Source organism: Arachis hypogaea, chromosome 5 (assembly GCF_003086295.3).
Source record: "Arachis hypogaea cultivar Tifrunner chromosome 5, arahy.Tifrunner.gnm2.J5K5, whole genome shotgun sequence".
NCBI classification, from domain to species: Eukaryota; Viridiplantae; Streptophyta; class Magnoliopsida; order Fabales; family Fabaceae; genus Arachis; species Arachis hypogaea.
This window is the reverse complement of record NC_092040.1, coordinates 39,476,161-39,494,446: the sequence shown is the minus strand read 5'-3', so window position 1 is coordinate 39,494,446 and position 18,286 is coordinate 39,476,161. Positions and strand designations below refer to the sequence as shown.

Below are 18,286 nucleotides of genomic sequence, written 5' to 3'. Positions count from 1 at the left end.
GAGGATGCATATAGTGGGGAGTTAATATAAGTGTGGGAGAGTACAAAAGTTGCATCTTGAAAACAGATAAAAATGAAAACTTTAAAGTGGTTTTGGGAAAACATTGAAAGTTACAGCTGTACCTTCGTACGTTTCAGATAAAAACAAACAAAATGAATTTTAAAACAAATGTAAATGAAAAAGCAACCTTGTGGTAAAGTCCAAACCATATAAACATTTAAAATAAGGCCCAACTGAACCAAATAGTAATTGCCAAAAATTTGAGACCCCAAAAAAATGAAGTTAGCCGAGCGATATCAAAATATTGAGGCCCAAAGAGATTGAAAATCCACTGGCTTATTCATCAAAATCTTTAAAAAATTTCAGTAAAGAACAGCCCATAGTCCAAGATACACCTTCTGCACTAGATGTCCATCATGTATTAAGTTCAGGTATGATACCAAAGGTTACTCATCATCTGCCAAAAAAATCTCACCGCGATTTATGAGATAAAACATAAAAGATCTCATTATCAGAAACATTAAGAAAACAAAGATGAAGTAAGAATGCCTAGTTCAGTTCGCAACTTACAGAACCTCTCTTCTATCAGTGGTTTGGTGAAAATATCTGCTAGCTGACTTTCAGAATTAACAAACTGAATATCTAAATTTCCATTTTGCACATATTCTCTAATAGAATGAAAATGAACTTCAATGTGCTTTGTTCTTGAGTGCAAAACAGGATTTTTGGAAATGTTAATAGTACTCATGTTGTCACAAAATAATGGAATATTAGATACTTGTAGTTTATAGTCAGCTAGTTGAGTTTTCAACCATAGTAATTGAGAACAACAAGAGGAGGCTGCAATATACTCAGCTTCGGCTGTTGAAAGTGTCACAGTAGCTTGCTTCTTGCTAGACCAAACAATGAGGGATTTCCCAAGAAAGCAGCACATGCCACTGGTGCTTCTTCTATCAATCCTGTCTCCAGCAAAATCTGCATCACAGAAACCCACTAATTGAAAAGAATCAGTCTTAGGAAACCATAAACCATAGTTAGTGGTACCAAGCACATATCGGATGATCCTTTTGACAGCTGAGAGATGGGACTCCTTAGGCTTTGATTGAAACCGTGAGCAAACTCCAACACTTTGGATGATATCAGGCCTTGAGGAAGTAAGGTATATCAAGGATCCAATCATCCCTCTATAGTGTGTCTCATTAACATCTCTACTATGTTCATCCTTATCAAGCTTGATATTAGGATGCATGGGGGTTCCCATTGGCTTAGCACAGTCCAGCCCAAACTTCTTGACAAGTTCCTTAGCATATTTTTCTTGATGAATGAATATGCCTTCTGTAGTTTGTTTGATTTGCAAGCCGAGAAAGAAGTTGAGCTCTCCCATCATGTTCATATCAAATTCATTGGTCATTAGCTTAGCAAAATCTGCACACAAATTTTCATTAGTCGAACCAAATATGATATCATCAACATAAACTTGCACAAGAATAAAATGATCATGATAGTTCCTAATAAATAAAGTGGTGTCAGTGGCTCCTCTTTGAAAGTTATTTTTCAATAAAAATGAGCTAACCCTCTCATACCAAGCTCTAGGAGCTTGTCTTAAACCATACAAGGCTTTGGCTAGTTTGAAAACATGGTTAGGAAAAGTTTTTTTTTTTCAAACCCAGGTGGTTGAGCCACATAAACCTCTCTATCTATTATATCATTGAGGAAAGCACACTTTACGTCCATTTGGAATAGCTTGAAACCACAATGAGCAGCATATGCAAGAAGCAGTCTGATGGCTTCCATTCGAGCTACAGGTGCAAAGGATTCATCGAAATCAATCCCTTCCTCTTGATCATATTCTTGAGCGACCAATCTAGCTTTGTTTCGGACTATGGATCCATCTTCGCCCAATTTGTTTCTGAAAATCTATTTAGTGCCGATGACTTTCTTTCCATTTGGATAAGGCACTAATGACCAGACCTGGTTTTTCTCAAATTGCTGCAATTCTTCCTTCATAGCTAGCACCCATGAAGGATCAGCAAGAGCTTCTTGGATGTTTTGAGGTTCAGTCTTTGATAAGAGAGCAATGTTGTTGGATTCGGCTCTTTTCAAAGATGAACGGGTAGTCCTGCCAGTGGATGGATTTTCTATTATGAACTTTTCAGGATAGTTTTTTAGAAACCTCCATTCTCTTGGTCTTCTTGACTGGTTTGAGGATTCAGGTTCCTCTTGATCAACAATGGCGTCTGCATCAGTATTTTCTGCAGCAATAGAAGATAATTCCAAATTGTCTTCTGCAGAATTGGAATTTTCGTTGCTAGCAGGTGCATCTTCTTGAGAACTTGAATTTTGTTGAACTGGCTCATTGTTCTCGGGTAATTCAGCTTCGAAACCTGGACTATCATCTATGCAAACACTAGGAACAATGTTAGTCTCACAAAATGTGACATGCATGGTTTCCTCAACAGTTTTGGAGTTCTTGTTATAAACTCTATAGGCCTTGCTATTTGTGGAATAACCAAGAAAAATCCCTTCATGTGTTTTAGGATCGAATTTTCCTAAATTTTCTTTGATATTCAAAATGAAACACTTGCATCCAAACACATGAAAATAACTAAGATTGGGAGGATGCCCTTTCCAAAGTTCATATGGGGTTTTCTTCAAAAACTTCCTAATGAGGGTTCTATTTAAAACATAGCAACCTGTATTTATAGCTTCAGCCCATAAGAACTTGGGAATTTCATATTCACATAACATAGCTCTAGCCATTTCTTGTAAACTTCTATTTCTTCTTTCCACAACACCATTTTGTTGAGGTGTTCTTGGACAAGAGAAGTTATGTGATATGCCTTGTTCATCACAAAAAGATTCAAAGAACTGATTTTCAAATTCCTTTCCATGATCACTTCTAATTGAAACAATTCTAAAACATTTTTCATTTTGAATCTTTTTGCTGAATTTTTCAAAAACAGAAAAGGCCTCATGTTTATGAGCAAGAAAGAACACCCAGCCGAATCTAGTATAGTCATCCACAATTACCATGCCATAACTCTTTCCTCCAAGACTTTGAGTCCTAGTTGGTCCAAACAGATCAAGATGCAACAACTCCAATGGTTTCTTAGTAGAGACATCTTCCTTGGGTTTAAAAGAGGTTTTAATTTGTTTACCCATTTGACAAGCATCACAAATGATGTCCTTATCAAACTTTATATTAGGAAGTCCTCTAACTAAGCCTCTCTTTACAAGCTTAGAGATTTGGAACATGCTAGCATGTCCTAACCTCTTATGTCACATCCATTTTTCAGATTCCATTGGAGAGAAACATGTTACATTTTGAACTTTTAGATCATCTAGAGTGATACCATAAACATTATCACTTCTTTTGGCAACAAATAAAACAGCCTCTGTTCTCTCATTTATGACTCTACAATCAGATTTCCTAAAGGTTACAACATATCCAAGGTCACACAATTGACTTATGCTCAATTGATTATACTTTAACCCATCAACTAAAAAGACACTATCTATGCAAGTAGAAAAATCTTTACCAACCTTACCAATGGCAATTATTTTACCCTTACCATTATCTCCAAAAGTGACAAATCCTCCATCATACTTGTAGAGTTTAATGAAGAAAGCATCCCTTCCGGTCATATGCCTTGAACATCCACTATCAAGATACCACATGTCCTTTTTCATTTTGGATGTAAGGCAAACCTGCATGTTCTTCAACTAACCTTAGATATCCAAATCCATTTGGATCCTTTGATGTGAAATCTTCTTGGTTGCCCAAGAGCATTAAAATCATGAACAACTTTATATAACTTACTATCATTACCAAAAGACCTAAGAAAGATGAAACATCGAGGAGGATCATGACCATTTCTATTGCACTTGTAGTACTGATTTTTGCCCACTGATTTTTGGGGTTTGCTGAATCCTTTTGGTTTGAAAAACTTGGAAGAGGAAGATTCAGATTTTTGAAAGTTTGGTTTGAAAACTGATTTACTTCCCTCTAGGAAACCAATTCCAGATTTTTCAGACCCAAACCTTTGACAAGCAAGCTGTTTGTTCAGATTTTGAGAACCTTGAACAAACTTTGCTAAGTCTTCGTTCAAACCTTTTATTTGTTCATTCAGCTTTTTGTTTTCAGAAATCAAATCAGTGGAGGCAGTAACTTCATGCTTGAGTTTGAATTTTTATAATTCAGTTCGCAAGGCAATGTTTTCTTCTTTTAAAAATTTTTCATTATTAGTTTCATTTGCCTTAACCTTTTTCAAAAGATGATCATTTTCTATCCTCAAAGCCTCATTTTCTTTCTTACATTTAGCATACTTATTCAATAGTTTCTTAGAGTTCACAGAAATGTCTTTGATAATGTAGTGCAGTTCATCAATAGATAAGTCAGAGAGATCTACCTCATCTTCATCGTCATTATGATCTGTCATCAGACATATTTGAGCTTTTTGATCTGAGCTTTCTGAGCTGGTGTCGTTCTCCAAGTCCTCCCATGTTGCCATCATCACCTTCTTTTTGTTTTTCTTGGATTTTTTGCCTTTCTTAAGTTGAGGGCAATCTGACTTGAAGTGACCAGGCTCCTTGCAGTGATGGCATGTGAACTTGACTTGATCTTTCTTGACATCTTTGGATGAAGAGCTTCCTTTGCCTTTGTTTTTATATCTCAGTAGTCTTCTCATTTTTCTTGCAAAGAGCACCATTTCTTCATCTGAGAAACTGTCATCAGATTCTTCTCCTTGGGCTGTCATTCTTGATTTTAGTGCTATACTTTTCTTTTTGTCATCTTTGTCTTGAGACATGTGAGTGGTTTCATAAGCTAGCAGCTTGCCTCTCAGCTCATCATAGGTGATTTTGATCAAATCATTCCTTTCAGAGATGGCTGTGCTTTTCACTTCCCATTTCTTAGTAAGACTCCTCAGAATCTTTCTTACCAAGGTTTCTTCAGAGTAGCTTCTTCCCATGGCGTCCAGATTGTTGATGATTATCGAGAACCTTTCAAACATTTGATCGATGCTCTCATCTTCCTTCATATTGAACATTTCATACTCCTTCATTAACATGTCGATTCTGGTTTCCCTCACTTGCTTAGTGCCTTCATGAGTGAGTCTGAGTTTATCCCAGATTTCTTTTGCTGTTTTACACCTTGACACTTTTCTGAACTCTTCAAAACTGATTGCACAGTGCATCAGGTTGATTGCCTTGGCATTGAGTTCAACCTTCTTCTTTTCTTCATCTGTCCATTCGTTGTCCTCCTTTGCCACAACTTTTCCATCAGCATTCTGTTTGGTAGGAACGTCTGGGCCGTTGAGAATGATCTTCCAGATGTTGTAGTCGATCGACTGCACGAAGATTCTCATTCTCTCTTTCCAGTAAGAGTAGTTGGTGCCATTGAAGTAGGGAGGTCTATTGTTGGACTGCCCTTCAATGAGAGTGAAAGCCACGATGTTGGGATTCATGTTGTTGGCCATGGATCTTTACTCCAAGCTGTGAAGCTTGCCTTCTTGAGACCAGGCTCTGAATACCAATTGATGATTCTAGTTGAACTTGAGAAGGGGGTTGAATCAAGTTAGTTTAAAACTTAAAATTTCAAACTCTGTTTTGCTGTTGCTCGAGTTGTAGGAGATTATTTAAAATTGTCTCATACGCAGAACATTAAAAGAGCAAAGAAGAGGAGAAAGAGACCAGCATGTATCCTGGTTCGGATTCTCAGTGCCATGAATCCTACGTCCAGTCTCCACCACAAACTATGGTGAAATTTTCACTATAATTCTCAGATTACATACACCAATACTATTGAATTAATTCCTAATCCAACTAGTATCTACCCCTAAGCTTTCTTCACCAAAGCTTAGCAACCCCAAAGTGCTATCCCAACTTGGAAGAAAAATCTTCACAGATTCAATTCTCACCAAGTGCTAACCCAACTTGGCAAGGGGAACTAATCCTAGTTCATACACCAAAATTACATCAGAAAAACAGTGGCTATTTTGCATCACTCTTGTCTTTTCTCTCTTGGCTTTTGAATCTCACATAAATGCATTTTCTCAAAACAGAAAATAACGCAAGACAACCATAACATAAGATCAGAATTAAGCTTGAGTAGAAGAAAGAGATTCCAGCTCTATGTTAGAGATGGTGCTCTGAATATGTGTGCTCTCTTTCTTGACTCCATATGTTGGATTGAAGCTTGTTATATATCTTTATTTGGCTTCATTGTAGCTTCATCCTCTTTGTTTTTCCTTGCTGCCCGTTGGAGTGGTCCTTGATGGCATGCAGTCCTTTCTTCAACCTGCTCCACTTCCCCTGTTGTCTGAGGAGCTCCACCACTACCTCTGCTGTCCTTGGAGTTTCTTTCTTCCTTGGCATGCTCTTCTTTTGCATCCTACTCCATGATCTCTGCCATACGAGGAGCTGCTCCTTGTTTCTGTATATTTGTGTTTTGCTCAACCACCAACAAAAAGTTGCTCTGCTATTGTCCTTGGGTTAGTGGGGTGTGCCTTTGTGTCCTTTCTTACTTTTGCAGAGCCACACCTGTCCTTGCTGTGTTGTTGCTTCCTTTGTTTTCCAACTGTCTTGTTTTGCTTGTGATGTAGATAGCTGCCATTTTTCTTTTGCCAAATGCATAGCCTTTGATTTTTGCTGAACGGTGTAATAAGGATGAAGTATTGGGCTTGTGCATTTTCTTGGAACATCAAAGGAATAAACAAGTAGCATTGCTTGTCTGTGAGAGAATTAATGAGCCTGCCACAATAAAACACACATTAAACAATATTAGGCTTTTCAACTCAATTAAATGTTTGTCATCATTAATCAACCCAAAATCAAACTAGGCTCAACAACTACTATTAATAAAAATCTTATACTTTAAGTTCTTTTTTTAAAAAAAAAACTTATTTAAGTTATTTAGCCAAACTGACCTTAAGAGCTTAACCTCAATTGCTTTGTTGGAGCTGAGTCACGTGATAGCTGCAACATTTATTGTTCAGTTTCTATCATTATTACTTCATTTGGCTCATTATTTTTATCCTTATGCGATGAGTTTTGTCAAGTCTCGCTCCCTATATTCTTCTAGAAGTCAATATATATAAATATATATCGTTCTTGATTCTCGACTTGATTTTTCATGCCTTCATCAGACAGAGAGGTACCTACATTAGATATGGCTCCAAAGAAAAAAGGTGAATTCATTTTGTATATAAGAATTCAATTTCCATGTAAAGTATAGATGTTAATCTTTGCTTATATATATATCATGTGATTTGGCAGGTGAAGTTATCGTAATCATGGGTGTCAGCGGTGCCGGAAAAACGTAAGTCCATCCATCCAATAACCAAAGCCTCTATTGTCTCCTATTAAAAAAAAATTGATTTCAGAATTAAGATAAAGTAAGGATAAGTGTACTTAGTTTGTATTGTATCTTAAATTAACCCACACATATATCGTCATTGAATTTTTGGTTGCCCCATTCACTCCAACCAAAACTTGGCCGGGAGTTACTCAAAATTGTTTATGAGTACGATACATAGTCAGTTACACAAAATTGGACATTTTGTGTTATTATAGAACGAAACGTTGGCTTAGATATGAAAATGAAAGGCTTAGAAACAACATTAAAGGATATGAATTGTACTAGAAGTCTCTGGTACGAGTTGTGAGATGGATCGGCGAGTCGGGGCGGTCACCGGATTATCTGAAAGACATTCTGACGTCCAATTCATAATGGATCTAAGAGGTATAAAGGATGAACTGAATGATTAGGGGCCTCTAGCTCCTTTTTATATAGCTAATGGAAGTTATCTCATCTTATTTTATTTAACTAAGGTAGGAGGTATTTGAATTCAAATATCGGTTAGAATATGTGGAGACCGATTCGGCCTTCTAGAGAAAGGGAGTGGGGCCAACCCCGGATATCCGAGTCAGAGGCCGTTCTGGTGCGGGACCCGAGAGTCGGGGGTAACATGAATGAAGAGCATGAAACTAATTAGAAGTGATTGACATGCAGTGGAACGTAGCTTGATCCACATATGATGATTTCATAAACTCTTTGTTCTTTAGCTACTAGGAAGGGTCTAATTGTAAAATATTCAAGTAATATGTTTTAGATTCAAATTTTCCTTTGTGTTGATGTACTAAAAGTCTAAAACATTAGTCATTTGTCCTAAATCCTAAACCATAAACCCGCAACCACAGCTATCAAAATACAGTGGTTGAGTATAAATGGCTCTACATTTCTTAACCGAGTGTCAAGTTCGAACCTCAGCTGCCGATTAAAATAAAATAAAATAAAATAAAAGAACACCTGATATCTCTATAGAAAAGAAGGGATACAAGAAGTCCACTATAATAATTCTAGAATATGGCTCTGCTAATTGCTAGTCTGCTGAACAATTTCTCTGGATTAACGCCTTGATAATGATATGTTGGATAGTTCTATCTTTATTCTAGTTAACTTTTTGAGCTGATGAATGAAACTGATTGGTTAACTATTTTCTTTTCAAAAACTTATCAATCAATTGAAAATCTACTCAACAGCACAGTAGGACAGATGCTGGGAAAAGAGATGAAATATAAGTATCTTGATGCTGATGATTTTCATTCTGAATCAAACAAAGGTGGGTATATGAGCATACATGCACAATTGTACAAATGCAATGCATCTTTGGGTGATATTATCCTGAAATAAAGAACTTGTTTCTATCTGTCTTGTTTCTTTCGTTATTTGTTTATGTTGTTCTTTTACTTTTTTAGGTTTTATTATTTTAATAACTCAAAAGTTGTCTAACAATTTTTATGGAGTATAATAAAAATGTAGGATACATACATTCTCTCTTTGCTAAAGTTTCCTTGTGAAACATAGCAGAGCTTTCACTGCATTGATAGTAACAAAAAATTCATTTAGAAGTTACAAAGTTCTTTTACTCTCAAAAATTCCTCCTTGAAAAGTCACAAACCTTTTTAGAAGTTCAATTCCTTTTAAGCTAAAATTACAAATTATTTACATAGTTACCAACTATATAGACAGCTTTTACCAACTATATAGACAGCTTTTAGCAATGCTGAAATAACATTTCTATTAATTTTTCTCTCCCCTATTTTATTTTTTCTAAATATTACAGAAAAGATGGGCAAGGGAATCCCACTCACTGATGAAGACAGGATGCCATGGCTTGAATCACTAAGAGATGCCACAAAAGAACACATAGTTAACGGAAATAGTGTGATTCTTGGGTGTTCTGCATTGAAGAAGCAATATAGAGAAACATTAAGATCAAGTGACCCTGATTACAAATTGGGAAGTTATGAAACAAGTGCTGTTAGCTTTGTACTGTTGGAAGCTCCTGCTGAGGTGCTAAGTGTTCGATTAAAAAAAAGAGCTGCGGAAGGGACACATTACATGCCGGCATCTCTTTTGCAATCTCAGTTGGATTTGCTTAAGATTGATGAATCTGAGGGAATACTTAGGGTTGATGCCACTTTAAGTCCTCAATCCATTGTCAAAACCATTATTATAAGCATTTTCCAATTTCAGGACTCTTTTCATTCATCACAATGTTGAAACTAGAAGTTATCTATAATAATAAATAATACTAATGATTAAATCAGGTTTCATCATTAAGTATTATTCAAACAAAAGTAGGATATGAATTATCCTAGGATTGTTTCATTTGAATTGGCTAGTGAATCATATAATTAAGCCTAATTTTTCCGGATGGTTAACATATTTTAAAATATGATGCAATCATTTCCTATCATCATTCATAAATTAATGCAACTCCCAGAACAATAAGAGTTAAATCAATAAGAGAGAATTTGCTACATGAACAAATAACTAAACTATAAAAAAACAAAATCCTCTACATAATAATGCATATAAAATAAATATCAATTTATGTTAGAACTGACAAGATACTCCACCATTCGGACACAAATTCTTAATCTTAATTTAATTTAGAATACAGCAAATACTCCTACTATCTGATAAAAATTCTTGTTGCATATTTTAAAAACATGCTGCTCCACTATAAAATCAAGTGGAAAGTAATATAATTATTTAAATTATGTTCAATTCTATGTTAAGATTAAGAAAACATAAGCTACATATTTTTAATGCAGAAGTCGTAACAATTGTCCGGATAACAATAAAAATTTTGTATTTAACTCGGCAAAGTTGTCCTTAACGTAACTGAAACCATATATTTTCACTACAAAAAGTACCAACTCATCAATGTGAAACTGTAATACTAAAAATTTACAGATGAAAAAATATGGACCAAACAATGACTTTCCAAATTGAGCAATGAATAATGAACAAATAAACCACAACTTGACATGGAATTGCATGTTAGTCTCTTAGCTGGACTAACCCTCTCTTTCGGAGGTGAGGAGTGAAAAACGTACTTTTTTTCCCATTCTGGTCTGCTAAGCAGAGCATCAAGCATCATTTCTTTGCCTTGGAGAATCTAAGGCATCGGTACTTTTCGCCGCTCACTGTAATTTCAAGAGCTCCATCTTGGTTATCTTGATTTGAGGCAGTTCCCATTAAGACACTTTTTTCTTTCTCAAGGTTGTCTCTTTCCATCTTCAGCCTTGCCTCTTGACGCGCAATCTCTGCCTGAAACAAAAAAGTAACGGTGTAAATTTTTGTAAACCAGCAGTATCATAAAAGAAAATATTGTTATAATGCCAAAAAGTTCTCTTCAGTCAATTTCCATCTTTTTATCCCCGTCAAAATGCTGGTAACTCACAAAATGCCCCAGATCATTACAGAACAATGAAAAGTGGTACCTTTGAATGTGTAAAACATGATATCAGAAAAAAATATTAGATAAGGGTTGTCCTAACTATATGTGTCTCAAAAGTATAATGTCCTAGTCTAAGGAGAACTAATTTTGCAGAAAGTTGCAGCAGCTAAGCATCTTATAAATCAACCATGAAGCCACTGTTTCAGTGATACTTGCCAACTTTAACTGATTAGTCAAATAATTTGCTCTGATAATGCCTAGTACCTAAAAGCCACATTACTTTGTCTCTATGGTTTCAGGAAAGTTCATTAAAATTTCACTTATATCAAATCTTCAATACCATCAACTTTAAATTAAACTGCTACATCTCACTTTGTCAAGCGTTCATCTAGACATCAGAATTGGAATTCATACAATCATTTCTTGGTCAATGGTCATGCATGACTACAGGATAAAGGGATACTTAGTGATATCCAAATTCAAAGCATTCATCTAAACAAAAATCAGGTTATCCATCAAATGATTGGATAATCATCAAAAGTCAATTGACACTAGCATTGCTAGATTGCTACTGCTTTCTCCTTTCTCTAATTTCTTTAACATTTTAAATATATCCATATGATCATACAAGGATACATGATTAATCATGAGATTGATTTGTAGCAAAACCCACTACAAACATTATAAATTTTAGAGAAATGGATACCTCACGACGAGAAAGTTCAGCCTTCCATGCAGCTTCACGCTCCGCTACTTCACGCTCACGCTCTTCAATATAACTTTGCATCTCTCTCTCCTTCATGATCCTATCTTGAATATCAGCATCTAATGCTTCTTTCAACTCTTGAACAAACTTATCTACCACAGCCTTTATACGAAGAGACATCCTTGGCTCTAAGTTCTTGTGTTAAAATTCCAAACCTTGAAACACACCAAAAAAGTCTCATATATTCTAGTACTCAGTTTGAGAATGGAATACCCTATAGAACTACAATCAACTTTGGATTTATGCTTGACAAGCACATAAAAATCTGTTTGGGAAGAATTTTCATTCTTTTAAACTTCATACTGATGCATCAATTAAAAACATAACTATCCAAAAGCATTTATTTATTACATTTAGTTTTGAGTGAGCAGCAGCAATATTATATGTTTTTAAAATTTGCTATTCTCAAAGTTACTTGTTTTTTCGAAAACTAAGGCAACTTCTCAATCTGGGAATATTACTGCATGAAACTGGCAACTGCCCTAATCATCCTTGTCAGTATCCCTAATCCCTGAACCAAGAAGGCCCCTTATAAGTTTATATTTTATCAAATACATAACAGAGTAAAGTTTACTTTGAGGTTATATGGGTGAATTGATACATATAAATGTTCCAAACCAAGAAAATGAATCAAAATGTTGAGGCTCCTAATCAGAAGATAAGTTTCTTGGTATCTATGTCATCTGCACCGATATTCAAATCAATTAATAACAATATTATTATTAATAATAATATATTATTATTATTATTATTGTTGTTGCTATTATTATTATTATTATTCAGCTCAAAGTGGTAATAAATAGGTGAATCAAACCAAATCAAGTGATCATATAAAAAAGAAGCAAAATGGAAGCATTTAATCAAATATGATGACACATTATGGAGCAGACTCTAACCATTAACTCATAATTAATTAATTAGTTTCAATTCACACACACAAATAATCATCTTCACTTCATCAAGTCTAGGTTCAGCTCTACCATTTCATTGCAAAGATCAGCACAATTCTGGTAATCCAAATCCTAAAACTAAGTTCAACAACGGCTTCTTTACTTATCCCTTTTAATACCAACAAAAAAGCAAAAGGTACGGGAAGAGAGAGACGGAGAGTACAGACCAAGGGAACCGCCACCTCCGGTTACCGCGGCCACCGCTTGTCGTTCACGGAGCCACAGCCGATTTCTTCACCTGGGCACGCGCCCTTTATCCCTTTATGCTTTGAGTTAATTAGTTAGAAGATATATGATAAGAAAATTTGCCCTCCTGAACATGTATCAATATATGAGAATAATGACAAGTCATATTATTTTGATTTACATAGTTTTATTCAACACTAGCAGAATAATTTATTTAAGCGAAGGAAATCATTGAACCAAATTAAAACAGCAGGGACTCAGGAACGAGGCCAAAGGACTTAGGAACGAGGACAAGGACAAACAAAGACCAGAGGCGAGGATGAGGAACTTACCGTCGACGACGCTGAAGAAGCAAGCAGAGATGTCATTCGGCGAAGACAAGAGGCGAGGCCAACGGCGATTTTTGGGTGACAACTCAGCGACGTTCGTGAGATGTAGAAGAGTGACGTTCTTGAGTGTGAGCACGGAGAGGGAGATGCCAAGGAGAAGAGGACCGCGACGAAGGAGACGCCGGCGGTGCAACACCCTCTGGCTGACGGAGAGTAGTTTGGAGGTGGAGCAGGTGGGGGTTGCAGTCAGGGGCGAAGGGGCTAATATTTTTTTTTGTTTTTTTTATTTATTTATAAATCTTATAAGTTGGCCAAATCTAATAGAAGTTACCAGTTCGAGCTCGGCTCCTTAATAGCTCGATAAGCTAAGCTTGTGAGCTGGTGAATCAAGTTTGAGCCTGAAATTGAGCTCATAAATTAAACGAGCTGAGCTTGAGTTTGGATAAGCTCAACTCATTAGTTCGTGAGCTGGCTCGATTATATATATGTATTCTATATACATTTAGTCTATACATTTAATATTATATATATACTTATGAAATAGTAATATATAATTATATATATTAATGATTTTAATTATTTAAAATTTTATATTTATTTATTACATATAATTTTGATGTAAGACATAAATAATATATAAAATTGTTCTTTTTAAATATTTTTTAAAATATATAAGTTACAATTTATTTATATAAAATATAGATTTTGTATTTATATTTCTATTATTTGAGCCAGCTTGTGAGCTTTCGGTGAGTCGAGCTTGAGCTTAAGAAATAGGTTCGATTGTTAATGAGCTGAGCCCGTGAGCCAAGCTCAATTTTGGTGAGCCGAGCTTGAGTCAAGCTCGGCTCGGCTCACTTCCATCCCTACCGACAAAAGCATGTTAACAGGCGCATTATGTTTTCAAAGCGCTCATTTACCATTACGAAGACTCTTCTTCTTCCTCTATGAAAACTACAATTGTCATTTTTTCTTTGCGTTTCTCTTCATCCTCCTCTTCTTTCTTCTTCTTCTCCTTTTTCTTTGTGTTTCTCCTCCTTTTTTTTCGCGTGTTTCATTTTCATTGTCGTGTTTCTCCACGTTCTTCTTTTGATTTTGCAACATTATGTATTTTTTTCTTTGTTTGATTTTTTCCTCCCAAAAAAAATTATGAGAATATGAAATAAGAAGATGAAAAAGAAGAAGCAAGAGAAGATGAGGAAGAGGAAGAGGAAGAGTTCTGAATTATGCAGAACTTATCAGAATAAAAATGCCCAAAATATCTTCGTTTTACACCCAAATTTTCTACAAATACAGAAATGAGTTATGCTACGTGTACACTAAAATCAACCACCAAAGTCAGCCACTAGTATAAAATACATACTGAAATACAAATATACATTGAAAATAAATTAAAGCACACATGAATTTATACACAAATACATTGGTGACTGATTTTAGTAGCTGATTTTAGTGTACAAATAGCATTTTTTTTTCAGAAAAATGTTTTCTCTATTGCTCATTTTTCTTCTTCTTCTTCTTCTTTTCCTTATTTCTTTCTTTCTTTTAATTAAATGAATGTAAGTTCATCATCTTCCAAGTAATTTTGCAGCATTATGTGTTTTTTCTTCTTCTTTATTTGATTTTTTTGTTTTTATTCTTGTTAAAAGAGTAAAACAAGAAGAAACTTGAGAAGGTAAAACAAAAAAGAAAATATGAATAAGAAAAAAAAAAGAAGAAGATGGTGATGATGATGAAAAAAAAGAAGAAACAGCAGAAGATGAGAATGAGGAAGAGGAAGAGTTCTGAATTATGCAGAACTTATCAGAATCAAAATATACCTAAATATATTCGTTTTACACCCAAATATCTTCGTGTTACACCTAAATTTGCTACAAATACAGAAAAATGTTTCTTCTAATGCTGCATTTTTTTCTTCTGAATTGAACCACACCTCATCCACTTGATTAGATTAAAAAAATAATCAATTTCGTTCTGGTTCAATTGACAATCTGAACTTGAATTATTCATTATATTCAACAACGAGATGACTGATGATGGAGGAGAAAGAGAAAAATAAAGGAAGAGAATAAAATCCAATGAAAAAAAGGAGGAGGAGGAGGAAGAGGAGGAAGAAGAGGTGGTGTTGATGATGACGATAACGAAAAAGAAAATTAACGAAGAAGAAGAAGAAGAAGAAGAAGAAGAAGAAGAAGAAGAAGAAGAAGAAGAAGAAGAACGTGCGCGCGTTGATTAAAAAATCTGTTAAGGAGGAGCGTGAAACATACGTGCCATAAGAGGCGCATTTTAGGAATAAGTGAATTTCAAGACTTGTAAGACTTGAATAGCAAAAAGACTTGTATGTAGAGATTAATTCTAATTTTAATTAAAAATAACAACTAAGACTTGGAATTTACTTTTTACAAAATAACTTAACATATATGTATAATAATTAAACACAAATATTTCAAAACTAATTTTAAATATTATATAGATCGTTCCATACTTGCTTTTAGAATATTCAAATACTATTCAATCCCTTTTTAAACATTTTCTACAAAATTATTAAAAAATGTATTATGCTTCATGTAAATAATTTAAAGCACAACCATAATTTATGCAATGAAAAAATTAATAATATTATTAGAGCTGAAATTAATTAAAATTTGCAACTTACATAGACAATTGAGCTCGACGTTTTTTCTTGATTCAAAGTTATCTATTATTGAATCTGTACCAAAAATAGCTACAATTTCTTTCTCAATATAAATGACTAAATTATCTGCAAAAAATTCATCTGTAATTTTACTCTGAAGCCTTGTTTTAACAATTTTTATTGCCAAAAAAATTCTTTCTGTTGTTGCTGTAGATACTGGAAGAGTCAAGACATTGCGAATCAGTCTATCAACTAAATGATAAGTTCTTGATTTTCCTATTTCTTTCAATCTTTGACATAACTCAGAAAGTGTCTTAACATCTTTTAGATGATTCGGTATATCAAATGCAGAATATTGCAATTGAGCATTCAAAAGAATCCTTTCATGATTAGAAAAATTTGAAGGATAAAACTTTTTCAACTAACTTGTATATATTTTGAATAGAGTAAAGTATCATTTTTGTCCTTACCGTTTAGGGTAAGTCCCAAAGTTGTCCCTAACGTTTAAATCGTCCTATTTAAGTCCTAATATTTCAAAATTGACTCAATGTTGTCCTGCCGTTAGGGATTTGTTAACAGAATTGATGGCGGGACAAAATTGAGACGATTTTGAAACGTTAAGGACTTAAATAGGACGAAAACATTGGGGATAAAAATGATACATAGAATTAAATTTTAATTTTATGTTTCAATAATATCAATTTTTTACGGTACATAGTTATTTAATTATTTTTTAATCATATCTAAGTACATTACACTTAATCAGATTTAATTCATTCTAAATAAATTTATTTTTTTATAATTTTACTCTTAAAGATTTTTACTCATCATGAAATATTTGTAAAATTACTAGAATCACATTACTTTATTGTATATGTATCATTTTTTCCACAAATTTATATACTAGTCATTCTACAAATATTTCATGATGAGTAAACATCTTTAAGAGTAAAAATTATAAAAACATAAATTTATTTAGAATAAAAGTAATGTGATTAAGTGTAATTTACTTAGATGTGACTAAAAAATAATTGAATAACTATGTACTGTTAAAAATTGATATTATTGAAGGATAAAATTAAAATTTATTTCTATGTATCATTTTTGTCTCCAACATTTTCGTCCTATTTAAGTCCCTAACGTTTTAAAATCGTCTCAATTTTGTCCCGCCATCAATTCTGTTAACAGATCTCTAACGGTAGGACAACATTGAGTCAATTTTGAAACATTAGGGACTTAAATAGAACGATTTAAACGTTAAAGACAACTTTGGGACTTACCCCAAACGTTGGAGACAAAAACGATACTTTACTCTTCTGAATATTAAACAACTTAAAATTGTCTTTAAAGTCCAAAGCAGTACTTAATGTCAAAAGCTCCATGGTTTCCTCATTGAATATACTATTTAACTCTTGTATTTGAGAGTCAATTGCTGCCAAAAACACACATATATTCGATAATGATGCCCGATTGTTATGTTTGGTTGACGAGATCGACCTCTTCCAACTGTGTATTGTGTACTCATATCAGGGATGTCAATTTCATGTTTCTCACAAAATTTCTTAACAATCTCAAGTAAATTGCGCCAACCATTATCCCTCAATTTTTGAAGAAGTAGTTTTGATGTGGAAACATGATGCATTGCATTCAAAATAACTTGAAATTTTGTTGTAATGATTGGCACAAAATATTAGTAATCCCCATAATTTCCTTCATCAAATGTAACGAAAAAACAAATTCAAACGAGGATAGCACTTTGTTGACACCATAAGCCTCACCTCTTTGAGCAGAAGTTGTACCATCATCAATAATGTTATTAAAAACGATATGAGTAGCTGCAAATATTCTTATCAAACTACAAATAGAATGAAAGTGAAAACTCCATCTTGTATCTCCAACTCTATGTAAAGTGCCCATTTGATTTACACCTTGATCTGTTTCTAGCTCATTATTGGCAATTAATTTTGCATTTTCAATTTCTTAAGCTTCTTGTAGTTAATCATGTCGTTTGCAAGATGCACCAGCAATATTGACACTAATTTTAAAGATTTTGGCCTAAAACTGAGCCAATAGACCGAATCGGTTGAACCAGGTCCAAATCGGCCCAAGGTCCGATTTATATAAGCTTTCAACCGAAGATTTTTCCTTCATTTTTCACTTTGATACGCTGAAAGAAGAGAGGAGAAAGAGCGTAACCGAAACCCTTAACGTCTCCGAAATTCAATCGTCCGTAACTTTCAATCCGGAGTTCCGATTGACGAGCCGTCAGTGACTACACGTTCGTCTTAGAATTCTCTACAAAACACACATATCAATTTGGTAAGAATCTAGTAATTTCTTACTCATCCATTCTTCTCTAATTTCAAAATTTAAGGTTTTAAGTTTGATCGATTATGTGATTTTGATGTTCTAGGCTTAAGTTAGCTTGAGGAAACTATTGGGTTTTGTTCATTTGAGCTGTGGGTAAGGTAAGGAACTCATATTTCTTAGTGAATTTTTAATTTAGTGAACTCTATGTTGATTATAATGATATTGTGTGAATTAGATTGTGTTTCTGTTGATTTGGAGTTCAATTGGGCGGTTTGGAATAAAATCCGGGTGATTAAGCTTGAGGAATTGACGTTTGGAAGTTTAGATCTTGTGAAGGGAGAGGTTTTTGTAGTGTTCCA

General features: G+C 34.2%; 3 protein-coding genes across 4 annotated transcripts; 1 reads left to right on the top strand and 2 right to left on the bottom strand.

Moving 5' to 3' along the window:
• Window positions 1-1,917: 1,917 nt before the first annotated feature.
• LOC140184903 (uncharacterized) lies at window positions 1,918-2,760 on the bottom strand. Its single transcript, XM_072238102.1, has one exon. It carries the CDS (start codon window positions 2,758-2,760, stop codon window positions 1,918-1,920), a length of 843 nt encoding a protein of 280 aa, XP_072094203.1.
• Window positions 2,761-7,013: 4,253 nt separating this feature from the next.
• On the top strand, window positions 7,014-9,621 carry LOC112801366 (gluconokinase). The gene is made up of 4 exons (XM_025844042.3): window positions 7,014-7,187; window positions 7,276-7,318; window positions 8,542-8,621; window positions 9,126-9,621. The coding sequence occupies exons 1-4, from the start codon at window positions 7,133-7,135 to the stop codon at window positions 9,563-9,565; spliced, it is 618 nt and encodes a 205-aa protein (XP_025699827.1). The 5' UTR covers window positions 7,014-7,132; the 3' UTR covers window positions 9,566-9,621.
• Window positions 9,622-10,134: 513 nt separating this feature from the next.
• LOC112801367 (uncharacterized) lies at window positions 10,135-13,306 on the bottom strand. Of its 2 annotated transcripts, XM_025844043.2 has the most exons (4): window positions 12,986-13,271; window positions 12,635-12,780; window positions 11,458-11,672; window positions 10,135-10,621 (listed from the first exon to the last, which is right to left on the bottom strand). In XM_025844043.2, the coding sequence occupies exons 3-4, from the start codon at window positions 11,635-11,637 to the stop codon at window positions 10,448-10,450; spliced, it is 354 nt and encodes a 117-aa protein (XP_025699828.1). In that variant the 5' UTR covers window positions 11,638-11,672; window positions 12,635-12,780; window positions 12,986-13,271; the 3' UTR covers window positions 10,135-10,447. The 2 variants fall into 2 exon arrangements, with proteins under 2 accessions (XP_025699828.1, XP_025699830.1); XM_025844045.2 differs by lacking the exon at window positions 12,635-12,780 and having other exon boundaries at window positions 12,986-13,306.
• Window positions 13,307-18,286: the final 4,980 nt, after the last annotated feature.